We start from the raw sequence: 20,635 nt of genomic DNA on the forward strand, positions 1-20,635 counted from the left end.
GGAGTGGTGGGGGGTGGGAAGGATGAGGTGGCTGGGTGATAGATATTGGGGAGGGTATGTGCTATGGTGAGCACTGTGAATTGTGTAAGACTGTTGAATCACAGACCTGTACCTCTGAAACAAATAATACATTATAAGTTAAAAAAAAAAAAAGAAGAAGAAGAAAAAGAAGATAGCAGGAGGGGAAGAATGAAGGGGGGGGAAATCGGAGGGGGAGACGAACCATGAGAGATGATGGACTCTGAAAAACAAACTGAGGGTTCTAGGGGGAGGGAGGTGGGAGGATGAGTTAGCCTGGTGATGGGTATTAAAGAGGGCACATTCTGCATGGAGCACTAGGTGTTATACGCAAACAATGAATCACGGAACGCTACATCAAAAACTAATGATGTAGGGCGCCTGGGTGGCTCAGTCGGTTAAGCGACTGCCTTCAGCTCAGGTCATGATCCTGGAGTCCCGGGATCGAGTCCCGCATCGGGCTCCCTGCTCGGCGGGGAGCCTGCTTCTCCCTCTGACCCTCCCCCCTCTCATGTGCTCTCTCTCTCTCTCATTCTGTCTCAAATAAATAAATAAAATCTTTAAAAAAAAAAAAACTAATGATGTAATGTATGGTGATTAACATAACATAATAAAAATAATAATAATAATATAAAAAAAGATTTAAAAAATTATCAGGCAGAGCCACATTTAGCAATCTGGAGAAGACAGTTGGGAAAAGTATTCATCATCTCTGCTCTACAAGGAACAAAATAGTACTACTATTTAAAAGACGAAAAAGACTTTTTCTCTCACTGTAGATAATTTAGGTGTGGCCCACCACAGGAGTCTCTATGTTCAGTGGCTTTTGTTGACGCTATCTCTAGATGAAATTTATTTTAGAACCATGTGAACATAGAACCTTAAGGTTATAAGAGGTCTTAAGGTGCATCTTATCCAGGATTCCATTCAGTACTTGAATTTCTTCCATAATATCCCCCAACCGATGGTCACTCACTCTTTGCTTAAACACTTCAAATGCTGTTAGAGATTACTTCTTTGAACATCTCTGACTGATGAGGGACTTCCATAAGTTCCATCATCATACAATGAACAGAAATGTCTAACTTCAAGCTATTAATTCCAGTTCCACCTGGTGGGCTCCCAGAGAACTGATCTAATACTTCTTCTACAAAATAGTACTTATAATAGTTGGTGTTACAGATCCTGTCTCATTTTCTCCGGGCTGAATAATCTCAGCCTTAATAGGACATGGATTCAATTTACCACCTCTCTTGTGGTCATACCATTGAACGTATACATTTTAATATTTATTCATTGACAGATACTTACTGAATGTTTAGTGTATGCCAAGATCTCTCCCAACGTGTCCATGTCTTCTTGTGTGAAGCCAAGAACCTAAAAATCAGGCTGTGGTCTATAGCTCTACTAATAGAAAACAAAATCTTGGTCAAGTCATTAGTATCTTCCTGGACAATTTCTATCAGAATATCATTTCCCATTAAACTGGACACCATACTTCTATTAATATCACGAAAAACTAAAGTGGTTTTGTTTCATTTCTATTTTTGGTGGTTGTTGATTTTTTAGTGAGAAATAATGGTGGTCATTGTGGTACTAGTCCCCAAATCTCCATGGCTTAACCCATAATAGTTTGGGTTTTTTGTTTTATTTTGTTTTGTTTTTTTGACTCCTGATTTTATTATTCAATTTCTCTTTTCTATTTAAAGTAGTCTTCGGTGGCTGGGAAGCCTGGCCTCCCAAGACCAGAGTCAGTTGGAGCTGGTTGTTGTTGGAAGGGGTTGGATGGGGACAGGGATGGGGGCAGGGAGACCCTGCTCTGTTGGCGGTCCTGGGTGGAGAAGACGAACTGCACTTCACAGAGCCTGGGGTGTGGTGGGAGGGGGATGAGGCAGGAGCAGCAAGCTGGGGAGATGGGACCCACCTCAGTCCCCAGCTTCATTCTCTTTAATGTTTCCCCACTGGTGGCATTCTCTGCAGTCTTGGAGGCCTTCTTTTTTTTTCTTTTTCTGCGTTTTCTGACTTGCAGAACTCTGGAGGAGGGCCTTTAGCTCTGCATCCTGGACCTCCATCTCAGACTTGTAGAGGTCAGGTTCAAAGGGACCACTGGTTATCCGCATGGGGCCATTGGGCATGAGCAGGACTGTAAATTTAAACTGGGCAAAAAATTCACCCTCCTTCTCATAGAGAACATTAAATGACTGCAGCAGTTTATGTTTGGCATACTCCACCACATCCATCCGGGCCTTCTTCTCATCGTCACATGCTCTTAAAGTAAATGGCATGGCATCAAAACGCCTTTCAACCTCACTGAAGAAGGCACGCGAAATTTTCATTTTCAGGCCATACTGTTTAGAAGGGTCTCATTTTGTAAATGGTGGTTCTCTGCCCTGCATCCTTGGCCTTGCCCTCTCCTGAGCTGACAAGAACATCCACAGCATATACTTCATGTACCTCAAATTCAGCTTTTTCATGGTCCTTCTTCTGCTCGTCTGTGGGATTCTGGATAATGGTTTTCTCTCCATTGATGACATGCTGCTTCAATTGATGGGACAACATACCTCCTATTGGTGTGCAATTAAACGAGTGGGCAACTTTGTTCCAGGCTTCTGTCACTTGTGTGTTCTGGTTTCCAGGTTTGACCAGGCGTAGGACAGCTTCAGCACAAAGATGAGCTGCCTTAATGACATCTGCTTTCCGCCCTGTTACTTGGGTCCCCTGAGCTACATCAACCACGAAAGTGTGAGCCACATTAGTGATGAATCCATCCAAATGGACCCCAAGGTCAATTTTTACCAAGTCACCTTCCTTGAGAATATAGTCCTGGTCGCTCTTCAAAGAAGAGAAGTGACATACACAATTATTTACTGAAATGCTGGTGGGAAAGGCAATACCTTTCTTCATTTCTTTTTCTTTCTTGAAAATTTTCCCTGTCTCTTCCATAATCATGGCATCACCTTTCTCACACAGGCTCAGTACCCACACACCTGAGCAGGATGCTTCCACCAAAGACCGAAGTACCTGGTTGGCGATGTCACCCCCCATCTTATACTTGGTCACGACCAGGTCCTTGGCGATAGTTTGCTCCTGCTGCTCGTCCTCGCCCAACACCTTCCCACCACCACCACTGCAGCCTCGTTCCCCCTGAGCCACCGCCTCTGTCTCCCTTCCCAGCCAGAGGCTGTGGCTAGAGCCCCTTCGATCCGCGAGGAGAGCGCGAGCGAAAGCGCGAGTTAGCAAGGGAGTGGGCGGGCGAGCGAGAGCGAGAAGCTCGAGCGCGCGGGCTAGTTTGGGCTTTTTCTCACTTCTTAGGTGACATGAAGTTACAGATCAGGAGGTAAGGGCAGGGGAAGGGCTCTCCTCAACATTCCTTCACGGACCCGGGCTTTGGCACTTCTTAGGTCCTCAGAGTGCCCCACTGGGTCTAGCCCTAAGTCAAGGGAAAAGTGAAATTAGGGAGAAGACTTAGTGCTCTTAACTGCCTTGGCCCAGAGGAGAAGCACATTTTCCTGTGTTCCATTGGCAAAAACCAGACACAAGGGAGGTTGGGAAATGTAGTTTAGATGAGGCCCCAAAAGAAGAGAGAAACTGAATTACGTTGATTACAGCAGTGTCTACACAGCTTTTGGGGGGCAGCTGTCTCCCATCATGGCCTTATATAGAACTCACTGTCCATTCAAAACCTAAATCTCTTACAAAAAACCACATGAATTGTACTGTCCTGAATTTGTGCAGTTGGTTTATTAGACTCAATAGTTGATTTGTTAAATTTCTGTCTGATTTGATTCTGACCATTTGTTTTGTTTTGTTTTCAACCTTTATTCTGTCACAGGTTATATTTACTGTCACTCTGCATTCATATCATCTTATCATCCATACATTTCATAATATTGTTTTTATATCCTCATGAAAAGCATTAACTGAAAAGGTAAATGACCTGGCCTGGAGCAAAGGACTATGGTACACTATTAGAAACCCCCTTCCATGGTAACAGAAATGAGCATTCTTTGTATTTAGTTATTGTTATTCTTCCAATTATGAAGCCATTTAGATAGATGATAAATATTCTTCTAATTATGAAGCCATTTAAATAGATGATAGACAGATGATAGATGATAGATGATATAGCCGTGTTGCTAAAATACGTATCGCTTCCTCATTCCCTGTTTGAAATCCATCATTCAGTTATTAAACGAACAATTGCTTTTTGTTTTGTTTTGTTCTGTTTTTTAAAGATTTTATTTATTTATTTGACACAGAGAGAGAGAGACAGCTAGAGAGGGAACACAAGCAGAGGGAGTGGGAGAGGGAGAAGCAGGCTCCTGGCCGAGCAGGGAGCCCGATGCAGGGCTTGATCCCAGGACCCTGGGATCATGACCTGAGCCGAAGGCAGACACTTAATGACTGAGCCACCCAGGCGCCCCCGAACAATTGTTTTTACCCTTTACTGTGGGCTAGGTACCTTGCTAAGCTTTTGGTCCATATCTGCTTAATCCTCACAAGTACCTGTAAGGTAGTTATGCTCATCTTACAGATTTAGGGAGATAAAGAAATCCAGCCAAGCTCAGTAGTTTGGAGTCAAAATGTAAACTTTGACGTCTGCCTCTGGAACCTACTTTTGTATATGCTTCCCTACCTTTCATACCTCAGGGGTCTTCTTCCCTGTTCTCCTCCCTCTCGGGCCAGAGATGGGTTCAGGTAGGGAGAGATGCATAACCTCAACAGTACATATTGCAATTATTCTCAGGGACCACTGTTATGTTATCATCACTCATTGTTTTCCCAAGATCCAGTGTCAGACAAACCAAACCACGGGTTTCTCCATATCCAGTAGATGTTTTTGCTGGCCTTTTCTCTTGGCATGCTTTGGCTCTGTCGGCCACTCCTGCTCTCTTGAAATACTTCCTTTCCTCAGCTTCAGCGATACCTCACTCTCATTTCCTTCCCTGCCTCTGGCCATTCCTTCTCGTCCTCTCCTCCACTTAGCATTAAATGTATTCCTTTCTATTCCTTAAAGTAGGAATTCCTTCCTATTCCTTAAAGTAGGAATCTATGCCCCATCGTCTCATCCATGCCTATAGATGCATCACCACATACATACAGATAAATATAAATGTACATATACTATTTCAGACTTTCCTCTGAGCTCCAGACCCACATATCCTGCCCTCCCTTGGCTTACCACACTCGACAGTCCAAAAGCAGACATGAGCTCCCTGGCAAAACTGGTTTTCTTCCAGGGGTCTCTTAACTTGCTGAACAGTACCCATATGCACACCAGAATCAGAGAATCACCTATTGCCCATCACCATCCTGTCATTATCTTTACATTCACTCCTTCTCTCCATCTCTGCCACTTCTACCCCAATCCAGCCCTTTTGTGCTATCTCTTCTGAAATAGCCTGCTGGCTAGTCTGCCTACATTCATTCTGGTCTCCTGACAACCCCACGCCCCACACTGCAACCAGAGCGATCTTGCCAAAACCTAAATCTATTTACATCTTCCTCTGCTTTAAACTCCTTGATGGGCCGTCATTGTTCCCTGACTCCTAGCCACACTGACCTTGTCTTAGCCCCACTTGGATGCTATGCTCCCTCCTGCCACAGGACATTTGTACATGTTGTTCCATCTCTCTGAAGTACCCTTTCCCATGACCATCCTACCCCTTTTCCTGAAATAATCATACTCCTGCCTCACCTCAGAGGAAACACCACTTCCCAGGAAAGACCAGGTCAACTTCTCTGTCATATGCTCACACGTACCTTCTTCCCTTCTTTTATAACAGTTCCCATGGTTGTCATTTTACATTTATTCTGGTGATCCGTTGATTGTCTTCTTCACTAGACCATAAGGTCCTTAGGGGCAAAGCCCGTGTCTCCTTTCGTCCCCCATACTGCCAGCGCCAAGCACATTTCAATGAAATAAATGAATGACCCAACCCATTCTGTAATTCTGATCATTTGATTCCCAGGAAACTGCCCTGATTTAATGAAAACTAAAATATCCACTTTGTTATTAAATTATATCTTCATGAGAATTCATTGTGCGTAGGCCAGAGCCAAAATTTCACCTAACTACTAGAAGCATATTCATTCGTGTGCATGAAATCTACCATATTACTTCACGGCGCTTGATGAAATACAAACTCTGGAGCTGGAATGTTTTCCAGTAGTGAGCTATTAATAATTTAACAGAATTAATTCAAAACACTTCACTCAACGGTGAAACAGAGATGAGGAGGAAATGATGCGTGTACCAGTCTTCCAGAGTTGAATTAAGTATGGCAAACAAGTAAAAGGGAAAAGCCGCCGACCTTTGTTTAGAGTGAAAGTCCCCATTTACAATTTAATATAAATTCTATGTTTTTCTAAAGATACTAAAGAACAAACATCAGAGACATAAATAAAAATCTTTGCTTTACACAGGTGAATGATTTAACATGGTAATAGTCATTTGTCAGGCCTCAGAAAAGGAAAAAAAAAATTGAAGGGAGTTTTTTTTTTTCTTCAGCATGAAGCAGTAATCAAGTCAAAGAAAAGCTTTCAGTAATTATTATTATTAGGAATAATCATCAGGACTACAAAGTGAGGCAGACAATCCACAGAGCATAGAATCAGCTCCTACCTGGAGGGTCCCACGATTTCCACTAGAACAGCATGGGAAGCAGGAGACATTTATTAGAAAGACAGATGAGCCCCTAGTGGAGCAAAGTTTCCCAGTCAAAATCTTACTTTGAATAGGGAAGCCAGCTGAATCCTCTACCCCACACCAAGAGCGAAGAGGAGAAAGATGGTGAGCAAGTGGCCGTCATCATTAACCAAACGAGGAAGAGAGGAAGGGGAAAACAGGTGTCCAGCCATCAAAATGTAACTCTTGCCAAGTTGAAGCCTTGGAATGTAGGCCGGTGGTCCCCAAACATTAGAGCATCACAATCACATGAGGGCTTGTTAAAATGCAATAACTGGGACCCACACCCAGAAGTTCTGATTCAGTAGGTCTAGGGTGGGCCCAGGCATTTACACTTTAACATGTTCCCAGGCAATACCCCTGCTCCTGTTTGGAGGACCACCCTTTGAAAACGACCCTTGGAAAACTATATGCAAAACATCTAATAATAATGAGCGCGTATGCTGCGCTGAAGGTTTTGTATATGTCATCTCATTTAATCTTTCTAACAACGCTATGGAAAGGGGAATAAATATCCCCAACTTACAGTGAGGAATCTGAGGCTAAGGCATTAGGTGACTGGCCAGCCTAGTGAGTGGAAAGGCTCTTTCTAAAGCCCAGTGGTCTGTACAGTCTTCTTGGCTCTGGGATTTTAAGAATCTCTCTTCAACCTGGTCACTACCAACCCCAAATAAGTCATCATTGACAACCACGCCCCCAATAAAAAATTAGAAATCACTAAATTGACTTTCAAAGTCTCTAGCAGTGGTAAACCCACAAACACACTGTAGGGTGGTTTTGGGGAAACATTATTGGTGCGGCCGTAATGCACTGTGAGAGGAGTAATCGATGATGTTGCAGACAGCATTTGGATGTATATGCCAGGCCCATCGATTAGTCAGAAGAGAAATGGAATAAGAGAATAGAAGGCTCCCAAAGAATCATATTAGGCACTGATGAGAGAAGCATGGACCTTACCACAAATGAGTAACATATAGTGAAGGTAACCAGCAAGCCATCATGGACCCTGGGGAAAGTTTGGATGGGGAGAGTTTGGGAGAAAGGAGCTCAAAATCAGAGATCAGGACATGAACAACACTGCCCCAGGGAAATATGGACCCAAGCAGGAGCCAGGGGACAGCACTAGAGAGGTTGCAGAGGTGTGGCTCTCCCATGTAAATGAATTCTTCTCATACTACCCCACCGCCCTCTGAAGTAGCCTCCATCCTAGAGACAAGGCAATAGTCAGGAGAACAGCTTTGGAGTGTAACAGACTATACCTGAGTGATATTGGTTACAAGCATCCTCTATACCTCCATTCCTCATCTGTTTATAATGGACCTAATAACTCCTGCCTCCAAGGGTTGTAAGAATTAAATGAGATAATGTATGTAAAGCATTTAGTCCCTGGGGCATCATACCAGCTCAGAATCTGCTAGCTCTTTTATTATTGCTCTTCTTGCTTTGTTATCATCAGTGTTAATATTGTCATCCTCGGCGTACCTGGGTGGCTCAGTCGGTTAAGCATCTGCCTTCGGCTCAGGTCATGATCCCAGGATCTGGGGATGGAGCCTCTCTTCAGGCTTCCGGCTCAGCGGGACGTCTGCTTCTCCTTCTGCCACTCCCCCTGCTCGTGCTCGCTCTCTCACGCTCTCCCACTCAAATAAATAAATGAAATCTTTAAAAAAATTAAAAATTAAAAAAAATATATTGTCATCCTCAAGGGAAGAGTAGTTATGTCAAAGGGAAAATTTAATGGCCCAGATAATCTTCGGTGATCAGTTCATGGGTATTCCTCCTGTTAATCAAGAGCTTGACAGTCTGGGTCATGTGGTTCTAATGACAGAGGTGCTCCTGATAGAATTAGCAAAAAAGTAAAATAAAATAAATAAAGCAGCATTTGGTGCCCTACTTTTCTCCAGTACGGTTTACATGTTCTCCTAATTAAATTTTTGAGAAAACTTCGTTCCACAGCCGTGCTGGGTTTACTCAGATGTGCTACAGAATGATTCACAGCCTTGATAGAAACTTCTCTGTGCCGAGTGCCAAATTCCTTGATGTAGGTGCAATATGAGAATTCATTTATTATTTTACCCTAGCTTAATTAATTCCACTGCCAGCTACCTGTTGATGATGGAGGTGTATTGACAATGCTGAACCAAGTTTGAAGCCAAAGAGTTTTAATAACATGTTTACTGCTGGGTCGTCAGCCGCTTTTGATTAAACTTCAGGAGGATTTATAGCCATCTCTCTCCCAACATGTCTGTAACCTTTAAGGGATGTCTGATACAAAGCAAAGGTCATGGGTTCCAAAAGCCCTTGTTCTAATAAATACGTTCGACAGCTGATCCTGAACGTGCAGCTGCTTCTCATCCTTTCTCCATCCTCCCCTCACTTCCTTTTTTACAGCAATCTCCAACAAGGAGAAAAATTAACAGGAACAGAATTAATGGTTTAATCTTGCAAGAGAAAAGCCAGCGTTTAGGACGTCTCGCTGGGGTGAGGGGCTTTTGTCTTTGCTGATGACCCAAACGTGTCTGCCAAGGAGAAATACGGTGTCCAGTCTCCCATTGAACTGCCACAGGAATGGATTGGCTGGGGCTCCTGGCTTGACAGGTGCAATAAATATTAATTAGTGTGCTTGGCTACGGAGGGAGTGATGATATACACTCGTTCCTCTGAAGCGTTAAATTGTAGCGTTAGTCTTGATAATGCTTCATCTTCTCCATCACGGCGGGAAAACATTTTGAGTTACACGCGTCCCTATATAGGCAAAGGAATAAAGGTTTATCTGTTGTCTGGAATTTTCCAGGTGCAAAGAATGGGGCCTAAGACTGATCGTGAGTCAGGCACCAGGTATTCCGTGTGTGCATGCGTGCGTGTGTGTGTGTTTTAATCGGCATTTCATGTGGCACAAGCCAATTTCTATAATGTTGTTAAGGGATAAAGCTGAAACATTTTGCTATTGTCAAGATATTTGATTACATTGGGAATGGATTTGAAAACTCCTTGTCTAAAACAACTGCCAGAAATATGCATTAAATATTAGAGGAACCGTGTTTATTAGATTACAGAGGAGTTGGTAGGTTTATGGGATGTTCCCCAGTGTGTGTGAATAAATACCTGTAACAGCCTGGGAACTGGAGATGGCTGTATTCAGGAATTAAAGATAAAATGCTCTTAAAATTCAGCTCTAATCGGAAACAAATAAGACAAAACAAAACAAAAAGCAGGCGAGGAAGCCACAAGATAAGCAAATTAACATTAGCATTGATTCTAGGCTTGCAACAAAACATGTTTTCGAAATGGGTATGTTTAGTTGCTTACACCTGAAGTTAGAGCAACACAACAGCATTTCACCAAGAAAAGAGGTTCTAATTAAATACTGATATTTTCCGAATCCTTAATTATAGTGGCTTACAGTTCTGCCTAAGGGTTTCTCTAGGAGCTAATTTGCTGGAATATTACCATTTACACTTTTTCATTTGTTGAAGATCACGTTCCCTTGCAAACTGCCTTTTTTAAGTTTGTCGTAACTTTGGGCACCTGGGTGGCTCAGTCGGTTAAGTTTGTCATAACTTCACTTGCCATCCTCTTCTGGGAATGTTTCCTACCCCCCGTATAGGAAAGACTAGCGAGAAACTTGGCAAACAAAGTTTCATTTGGGGTGGAATTCTTCCCCCTTCTGTATGGCTTAAATGTGTTGATATCTGTTTCTCTTCTGCAGCTGCAAAGAAGTGGTTTTTGGCAATGGGAATGCACGTGTGTTTCTTATTCTCTCCTGGAGTTCTGGGTCCTAGCCGCACATCCCCAAGCAAGCATTTCTGGAGCTACAGAGAGCACAGGGAAGCAGCGCTCGATAGGCACTGAAATATTAACTAATGATGAATTGCCCTGAATCAGCAGGCACCTGGGAACTGGGACTGGACCATTTCTGCAAAAATAGGCCCGCCGGGCAATCTCCCAGGACACAGCTCCAATCAGTGGGACATACCTTCCCTGACTGCCTCTACTCCTGCAACATTTACACCTGCTTACCTAGAGAAGAACAGTCCATCTTCCCCCCAGGCCCTTGGAATGGCTTTGACTACCGCCTGGAGGTGGGCTCCACAACTCTAGTCCTCTGCATCTCCTGTCTACCAGACCCTTAAACACAAGGGACCACTGTATGTAGACAGCTGATGGGGAGTAAGAACTAATATGTGACTAGTCACCTCTTATCCCCAGCATGGAGTCAGACCTCTAGAACTTTATCCTTGGCAAGGTGGACCAAGAGGTGAATAGGGAAGCCAGTGGGATAAGAGCAAGGCATATTCTTCAGCCTCAAGTAAAAATGTGCTCCCCTATAATCCCCAGGACTGCAAGATTCTGTCTAGCTGTTAGGAAAATTCATGAAAATGACCAGGTTTCTAACTGTCATCAAAATACAGATAATTAATGAGATTCTTAAAGATTAGAATGTGGATGCCATGGCCCCATGATTGAACACTGCCTTACTGCCTTATAATGTGTCCTTCCTACATTGAAAAATTTCCAAGTCCAATGCCCTCAACAAAAATCAAGGTATTTCCAAAGGCAAAGCAGGAGATAGTATTCAGACCCCTACTGGGCCCATGAAAATGAAAAGTCCACAAACTGAGTATTGAGAAAAGTATATCAAAACTTGAACAAGCTTTGATTCTTGGAGCTCCGGAGATTCTTTAAGACTTTTTCATACATAAGATGCCAAATCTGCTCTAGTCCTGGGCTACGATGTAATGATTGGAATCACTAGGGTTCCCCTAGGCATGGTTAAGAGACTCAAACAGAAAAACATGTAGTTAGATGCAATTATGCTTTTACCCAGAAGAACAGAAAAGTCCCTATTGAAACCTCTAAAAATATCTTTTTTCTTTTTTTTCTTTTATTATGGTATGTTAACCACCATATATTACATCATTAGTTTTTGATGTAGTGTTCCATGATTCATTGTTTGCGTATAACACCCAGTGCTCCATTCAGTACATGCCCTCTTTAATACCTATATATCTTAAACGCATGTCTAAATAAGGAGGATTTAAAATAAAAATGATAATGGAATTTGGAACTAGACAGATCTGGGTTTAAGTAGGGATTCACCAGGAGTTATAGTCTCAAATCACTTGAGCCTCAATTTCCTCATCTGTAAATTGAGTATAGTGGTACTTTTCTGAAAAGGCTATTAGGAGGATCCAATGAGATAATGTTTTGTAATGTTTGGCAAAGTGCTCAGTGCTAATAAATAGATGCTATACATAGTAGTTACATGATAATAATTATTATAATTATTGCCATTAAATTAGATTTCAAAATCTTCACCATGATTCATAAGGTCCTGCATCATCAGATTCCTCTCCACAGTCATAGAATGTGGTAGGCGAATTACAGCGGGTGAGAAGACTCCACACCCCAATCCCCAAGACTGTGAATCTGATGAGGTATCACGCCCGTGAATATGTTACAGTGAATATGTTTAAGGGGCTAAACAATGGACTCTAAAATAGGGAGAGTAGCATGGATTATCCAGGTGGGTCCAATAAAATCACATGAGCCGTTAAAGCAGAGGCAAGCAAGGCAGGCAGACCAAAACCTGAGAAGGACTTAATCTGCTGTTGCCAGCTTGAAAATGCAAAGAGCCACATGGGTAATGTGAAAAAGAAGTGCCAACCACCAATGAGGATCCTGAGCCTCAGACCCTTGACTGCTATCTTGATTTCTGCCTTGACAAACTCTTAGCAGAGAATTCAGCTTCTGACCCCCAGAAACTGTGAAATAATAAACAGATGTTGTTCTAGGCTGCTAAATTTGTGGTGATTTGTTATGGCAGCAATAGAAAACTACTATAGCCATCTACTCCTTACCCGAACAGACATTTCGAATATGCCATGTTCTTTCTACTTCAGGGCCTTGCATAGCCTCCTCCCTCTTTCCCCAGCTTTTCACCTCACTAACACTTATTCATCCTTTCGGTGTCAGCTCAAATTTCACCTCTTCACAGAAGCAGTCCTTGGATTTCTTATCTAAAGTGCGTCCCCCCCTCCAGTGATCACCACCATTTACACTTTTTTTTCAAGACCCTATTGATCTCTTCCCAAGTCTTTGTCCGAATTATCTTAGTTGTCTTTTTTCTTGTTTATTTTTCCCTACTTAATTGTAAATGCAGCACATGCCATGACTCAATAAATAGTTGCTAAATGAACATGGATTAATGCTTTACCTCACTAAATCCTTATGGATTATATCAAGTGAGGAAGATACTATTATTACCCCATTTTACAGATGAGGAACCTAAAAAGTAAAGAGATTAACTCCAAAGATCACACAGGCCCTAAGTAACTGAGCTCATGGATGACAACAGAGTTCACGTTCTCAATCTGAGTGTTCATGCCCCTCCAATGTAAGTTCGCCAAGTAGGAAAATATCAACATCACAGTGAGCCCACAGATGTTATTCCCCCAAAGTCAGATATGTAGAGCACTCTAACAGGCACTTAAATTCAAAACTCTGCCTCTTGACATGGCAGTTGAGGCCTGGTCTCTGTATTAGTGTCCCGGGGCTGTCAAAACAAAGCGGGTGGCTTAACGCAACAGGAATTTATTATATCGCAGTTCTGGAGGCTAGAAGTCTGAAATCAAGGTGCCCTCGGGGCCACGTTCCCTCTGAAACCTGCAGGGGAGAATCTTTCCTTGTCTCTCCTTAAATTCTGGTGGTTTGCTGCAATCCTTGCTGTTCCTAGGCTTATAGACCCATCACTCCTGTCTCAGGCTCCGTCGTCATATGACATGCTGCCTTTGTGCATCTGGGTCCAAATCTCCTCTTTGAATAAGGACGCCAGTCATTTGGATCAAAGGCCCACCCTACTCCAGCATGACCTCATGTTTACTTAACTAATTACACCTGCAATGCCCCTATTTCCCAACAAGGTCACATTCTCAGGCACTGGGGGGTTAGGATTTCACCATGAATTGGGGGAGGAGACACAATTCAGCCCCTAACAATCTCAAAACTACAGTATGTGATTTTGATGTTTATCAGAAGGAGGTATGTTCTCCAGGTCTGTGGTCCTGCTCCTCTCTCTGCTCATGCATGGCTGCCCATCACCCGGGGAGACCACGGCAGCCGAGGTCAGAGGCTGCCGCTGCTGCCATGGGGGCTGTGACAGGAGGGAGCAATTAGGGGAAAGGCTTGTTTGTGAAAGCCAAGCTGTTTCCTCATTACTTTCTCTCTGGCTCCCTGCTTCATCTTTGCTCTCTGCCCAGGCTCTTGGGTAGTCATTTATGGGAAGGCCTGTGACAGGTGTGGAGACTGGTGAAAGTGTGAGCACTGTCTTGGACATCTGATTTGGCAAATGACATTTTTACAAAAGCCTTTGCAGAAATCTGGTTGACTCCTTCCTCTCCTGACAGTTCTAACTGGAGACAAAAATAGAAAGATGTACAGCAACCACCAAAATTAATGGAGCCAGATGATTAAACCCTAAAATACCCGCTCCTGACTCTGCAGCCAGTCACAACTCATATATGTTTTATTGTACTAGCAAGAGACCACAGCACAGCTTGAAGTGTGACTTTGAGGTCACTGAACATGGGGAATTCTCCAACTGTTTCTCAGCTACTGCAGAGTATGTGTGTGGAACCTGCATATTTGCAGGGGGGAAAAAATCTATGTTTTAAAATTAGCCAGTCAAAATTTTCCAATAATAGAAAAATGTAAGAGGAAATATGCTTCAGGGCATCCACTACATATTGGGATTAGAACAAAGGACCTCTGGCTTTCAGTAAAATATGTGTTATGTTCCTTGAGCTGTTTGTTGCCACTCATCTCAGGCTTCCCACTAGGGCCCGTGGCTACTAGAAGGAAAGCAGTAAGAATAAAACATTCTAACATCCAAACTATGTTGCTTTTTAGGGAATCCTGGCATTCTGGTTCAAGTGTTCCAAAGTAATAATAAGATATTTTAAGTTGGTATGGCTAGGGGACTGACTAGCAAAGAGAACAGACTCTGCCTTTTGCAGTCCAGGGACATGTATTAACACTGTAGTGCCTGGATCTTCGGGGAGGTCTGAGAAGTCCAGGGCAAGGAACAGGGTGGCCACAGAAACAAAGGAGCATTCTGGGGACACAGGGCCATGGTTGTCTATCAACTGATCTGTTGTATCAGTGTGAATAAGTAAAGAACAACACTCTACAAATGTATACTGTAAAGTTCACCTTGAATGTAATAACCTTTAGACACAATTTACCATGAAAGATACGAGTAGGGATTTTCTTTGGGGTAAGCTGTGAATTCTCCGAACTGTCCCTTGCTATAACTCCCCAAGGTCCTGTTAAGCCACTGATCTGTGGCATTCTTTTACCTGGACTATAGCCAACCTCAACTGAGGCAGAGGGTATGTCACTAAATAATTAGCCCCCCACTTGCAAAAGGAGGGGTTTTCCCAGCCATTTCCAATGCAAGGTACAGCACTTTTACCGGAAGCACTACTTTAACAGGAAACAAATATATTCAAAGACATACATATGAACAGATTTTCTGCTCGATAGATGATGCTTGCTCAGAACTTAGCTTTAGGTGTCCCGCAGTAATGTCCCATTACACTCTGTGATGTAGCTGTCACAGGTCAGAACGGAATAATGGTTAATTCCTAGGGTGAGGAAAGAACAATTGGAAAATCCATAAACTGTCTCTGGTTAGCTTAGAGGAAGCAAAATGATAGCCATGAGAATAATCCATATTCCTGAATTAGTTTTCAATAATTAAAACTCAAATATCAGGGCGCCTGGGTGGCTCAGTTGGTTAAGCGACTGCCTTCGGCTCAGGTCATGATCCTGGAGTCCCGGGATCGAGTCCCGCATCGGGCTCCCTGCTCGGCAGGGAGTCTGCTTCTCCCTCTGACCCTCCTCCCTCTCATGCTCTCCGTCTCTCATTCTCTCTGTCTCAAATAAATAAATAAAAATCTTTAAAAAAAAAAAAAACTCAAATATCACATTTAAATAGAATTTGAATTTTTGGATTGGCTTTAAAAATTGGATGACCTGGCCACCCTGGGCCTGCTTTCCCATTATAACAGTCACAGCAGTCCCAATTCATCACAATCCCCACCTACTTAACTCATTTCTATTACCTGTCTGACCAAGGGTATTTCAACTTCTGACCCTTGATTCTGTCCATTGCCAAGGCCAATTTCTTTCTGTAAGGAAAAGCCTCCATATTGATTAAAAGTTTTCAGGACATTAACCTGAATTTTCTTAGCCTTGGTCACTGCATGTGAAATTCAATACTCAAACTATCCCAAAACGTCTTCAATTGTTATTTAAGTCAGATGCATTTACTTAAACAAGCAATTAGCCTTGGCATAAAAGGCTGAAAAGAAATGAAGGTCTTGAATCTGCTACTTGTTCTTCCCTAGATGATGCCATTACTCATTGTCCAAGTGTAGATGTGTAGAAATATTGTGCCAATTCTGGTACCAAGGAGATTGGAGATAGGAGTGTCTAATGTTTCAGAAAGCTCAACAGGACAGAAAGTGGGGTTGGCTAAGAAATGGCAAATTTTCTAAATGTCTACTGTGCATACAATGCTCTACCAGGCAGGTTGTGGGCTTGAGGGGATGGATAGAGATTGAGAGAATGGACCCCAAAATTATATAGTGTATACAGCTGACCCATGAACAAAGTGGGGGTTAGGGGTATTGATCCCACGCACAGCTGAAAATCCACATATAACTTTGCCCCCCACCCAAGCTTAATTACTAATACCCTACTGTTGATTGGAAGCCTTACAGGTACATAAACAGTCGGTTAACACATATTTTATATGTTTTACGTGTTATATACTGTATTCTTAAAATAAGGTAAGCTAGAGAAAAAAAATGTTACTAAAAAATCCTTTTTTTGAGATTTTATGTATTTATTTGAAAGAGCGAGAATGAGCGGGGAGGGGCAGAGGGAGAAGGAGAAGTAGACTCCTTGCTGAGCAGGGAGCCTGAGGCAGGGCTTAATCCCAGGACCCCAGGATCATGACCTGAGCCAAAGGCAGATGCTTAACTGATTGAGCCACCCAGGTGCCCCACTAAGAAAGTCTTAAGGAAGAGAAAATACATTTACAGTACTATACTGTATTTGCCTCCAAAAAATCTATGTGTATACGTGGACCCGCATAGCTCAAACCCATGTTGTTCAAGGGCCAACTGTATATTAGATATATGAATATGAATAGACATATACGTAGCCTATTGGTTGGGAAATCAATGACTGGCATTTAATGTACAAGTATAATTTAGATATTTTACAGCTTAAATTTTAAATAAGAAAGGCAAATTCACTGTGTTATCTCAAGGCTCTTTATAAAAGATTCATAGATTGTAAAATATATGCACAAACACACTGAAAAAAATTCAAAAGTATTTAGTCATTTTCACCTCTCTGCATGGAAACAACAACCAGTGTTACTTGTATTCTCTACGAAATTTGATTTGAGTTTGCCAAAAGGGAAAAGATGTTAAATTAAAAGTCCATACATATTTTACCATTGTCTATGGTGAAGGGGAAAGGAAGACTGTGTAGACATTGCTCACAGGCTCCCATCTCCCTTCTTTTCTCCAAAGCCCTATATTTTCCCTACCTTGCAGGGCACCCTCCCAAATCTAAGACCCAGCACATGTCCTCCCCTTGGGTGTCATAAGCCATGAATTGGAGCTGAAGTGACCGACTGCTTCTTCTCTTGGACAGAAGCCTTATCCAAATTCAAGGCGTAAAAGAAATAAATTTGTAAAAAAACAAACACTAATATCCAAGCACTTACAGAGTAAGCCTTTTCTTTCATAACTTAAGCAAGGACTTGACTGAAACAGATATTCTTGCTAAATCTGAAAGAATGGCCAGAAAAAAAAAGAAAAGACATTTTGGCTCAGTTGTTTTGTAAAAGATTGGGGAGGGATAAGTTGCTGTACAAGTACATTCCTTAATTTATTAAATAAATATTTATTGAGTACCTACTGTGTGCTAGGTTATGTGCTAGATACTGGGGTTATAAAAATGTGGCCCCTGACGTAAAGGACCCAGTCCAACAGGAGTCAGACATAATAAATGCTAAAATAACAATATGTACAGTATGGAAGTATTTCAGAAAAAAAGCCAAAGTGGATATATTAATTAGCTACTGATGCATAACAAAGCACCCCCAAACTTAGACTCAAAACACCAACCGTTGATAATTGCTCAGACGTCTAAAGTTCAGCTGGATGATTCGGCTGATCTCAGCCTGGCTCAATTATGCATCTGTGGTCAGATGTTGGCTATTTAGTCCAGGATAGCCTTGGCTGCAGCAACCTAGGCTGACTTGGTTCTGTTTCACGTGTCTCACTTTCTAGTAGGATTCCCTTGACATGTCCTCAGAAAAAAATGCAGAGGATCAGGGGGGAAAGAAAGCAGAAACTGACCCATGCTTTTCTTTTCTTTTTTTTTTTTTAAGCCTCTGCTTGAGACAAGTTTGTTACCGTCCCATTGGCCAAAGCAAGTCACATGAACATCAAGCCCAGTGTCAATTTGGGAAGAAATCATCAACTAACAGAACAAAAGACATAGACACAGGGAGGCCTTTTGATTAGGGTCATTGATGCAATCAAACTACCAGTGCGGAAAGAAGAAAGGGTATGTGGGACTGTTTTCCTAGGATGAATAGAATTTTTCGAAGCACAGACGAGGAAAGGGATTCCAGGCCTAAGAAGAACAGAAGCACAGTCTCTCCACCATAAAGAAGAGACAGGAAGAAAGAAAGGAACTGGAAGCTAGGAGACCAGTTAGGAGCTATTGCAGTTGTACAAGTAATAAATAATAGTAATAGTAATGAGGACTTATAATAAGGTGGCAGCAGCAGGGAAGGCAAGAAGGGAAGGGATTCAGAGGCATTCAGAGCAGAATCGACAAGAATGAATAGCTGTCAGAGTTGGAAGAGAGAAGAATCAAGTGGGAGCTGAAGTATGTTGAGAATCTGAGTTGATGACAAGGCTAGTAAACAGGTCATGAAACAGGAGCAAGTCTGGGGGCAAAGAGACAGGACAAGTTCTGTTTTTGCTGTGTTGGTTTAGCAGTATCTGCTATGACAGTGAGATCGAGTAATCTGCCCTATAGGGAAGAAAATTTTCCAAGATTAATGACACGGCTCAGGGCAGTTGTGGTCAATTGGAAAGAGCCAAGAATATGGAGCTAGAACTGCTGGAGTCCCAGCTCTTCCCCTTATTAACTGTGTCAAAATATGAGGATAAAGCAGAGAAGAAAATGGCAACACAGGGGTTTACCAATTGTTCATTTACTGATATGTTCTGAATCCTTGTCTTTGCTTTTGCTTTAGTGCAGCCTCTTCCCTCAGTCTGCATCTCCTGTTCATTTTCAAAAACCAGCCATGCCTACAAAATTCTAGGGGAAATAAAAAAGATCTGTGCGTCCAGAGGGACATGCATTTCACCTACAGGTTTCAGAAACCATTTGGGATTTTTTTTTAATATCAATGAGCTCTGTTCAGATAAGCTACTGCTGTAATTTTTTTTCTTTAAGCCTTTAAGTTACTGTAATTTTAAAAATAACCTCAGCTGTTTTGCATTTATATTAAGACTTATTTTTGCATTATTATTTCATCAGGAAAAACTTGACTCAAATAACTTTTAGATATGATTTTAAAAAAGGTTACTGAGTTTGTAAATGTGATTAGATTGGATTTGGATACTAAAAAGTTTTCCAGAGAAACATATGTACAATTTTATGTTGAAAGTGTACAGAAAAGCAGAGAGCCATTATACCAAAACTGACACCACAGACCACCTTCATCAGCATATCTATTACAAAAATTGAGGTTAACTCTGGAGTGAAGAGAGCACAGAATTACCGAGGAGCCTTTGGAATAACCACATTTAGTCAGGCCAAACACATTCCTGGACAGGACTGAATTTGAGCTGAGTTTGAGAGAACAGAGCATAAGAAAGAGAAAACAATGCAGAAGAACTGGCAAGGGAGATGGGCTGTCCTGGGCTGTACGACCAGCAAGCTTTTGCACCTGGAATAAAGAGTTGAGTTGAGGGCAGAATCCCGAGGCCATTGAAAACCCCTAAACCTGCATATGAAGACCAAACTCATTAGAGCTTGCCTTTATAGCCTTTCTAGACCTGTCCCTTTCTTCTCCAAGCTCCTCTGTCCCTACTCCAGTGAGATGGCTCCACCTCACTACCCTACCAGCCTACCATACTTCAGAACTAGGGTTGGCATATGCCTATGATTGGGACTATGGCTCTCAATGGTGGCTATGTGGTAGTGTCACCTGTGAAGCTTTGTCAGCCCTGCTATTTGTTTTTAATATATCTGTCCTCCCTCTCCAAAAGACAGAGACAGATATATTAAATTCCTTGGCATCAGAGTGTACGTTTAATGCAAGTTTGTGGAGAGAATGGTGAAGAAAATCAACATTGTTTTGAGGGTGATTTTAATGAACTCGATAATGATTGACACCTCCCTACAAAAACATGATACACAGGTCACAAAGAGAGACGTGCATTTCTCCTCCTTGTGGCAGATTAATGACTTTTTGAAAGCTGCCACCTTTTGGGAGGCTGCGTGAAGGATCACAGGGACAGACTATGTAAGGCGATAGGTCAGTGATTCTCTCCCAGTCTTTCAGCATCTCTCAGAAAGGCTTGCTTGGTCTGTAACTCACTTACATTCGCTGTGAGGCCTTGCTCTAAAAGAGGGACATTAGGCTTCTGTTGTTCTCCCTTTTGAAGGGGCTAGCATAAGAATAGCCTTGTGAGCAGGGCCAAACTGCCCAAGTTTGATTGCCAAATAATCTGTGTAGGTACTAGCTGTTGATAGTCGTTAGGAACAGAGGCTGCAAACATGAACACAAGGACAGCCCTTCTCACTGGAAAGAGGGTGTTGCCCAGG

At 42.3% G+C, this 20,635-nt stretch overlaps 1 protein-coding gene and 1 pseudogene across 6 annotated transcripts in view; both read right to left on the bottom strand.

Moving 5' to 3' along the window:
• LOC145721876 (uncharacterized) overlaps positions 1-20,635 on the bottom strand; it is a 201,582-nt gene that overhangs the window by 151,438 nt on the left and 29,509 nt on the right. The window contains exons 1-2 of one of the 6 annotated variants that reach the window (XR_014145869.1): positions 17,911-18,080; positions 15,222-15,348 (exon numbers count right to left, since the gene is read on the bottom strand). The exons of 2 other annotated variants lie outside the window; for them this stretch is intronic. Coding sequence is in view for 1 of the 4 variants with exons in the window: in XM_081822252.1 (XP_081678378.1) it covers positions 8,189-8,213 (25 nt within the window). In the remaining 3 variants the exon portion in view is untranslated. Of the gene's footprint in view, positions 1-1,329; positions 1,434-8,188; positions 9,416-15,221; positions 15,349-17,910; positions 18,081-20,635 lie in introns of those variants that run through there. 3 more of the 6 variants (XR_014145867.1, XR_014145868.1, XM_081822252.1) reach the window with 3 other exon arrangements.
• On the bottom strand, positions 1,653-5,811 carry LOC102750287 (proliferation-associated protein 2G4 pseudogene; annotated as a pseudogene).

This window comes from Leptonychotes weddellii, chromosome 5 (assembly GCF_054177405.1).
Source record: "Leptonychotes weddellii isolate Sample4059 chromosome 5, ASM5417740v2, whole genome shotgun sequence".
Classification (NCBI taxonomy): domain Eukaryota; kingdom Metazoa; phylum Chordata; class Mammalia; order Carnivora; family Phocidae; genus Leptonychotes; species Leptonychotes weddellii.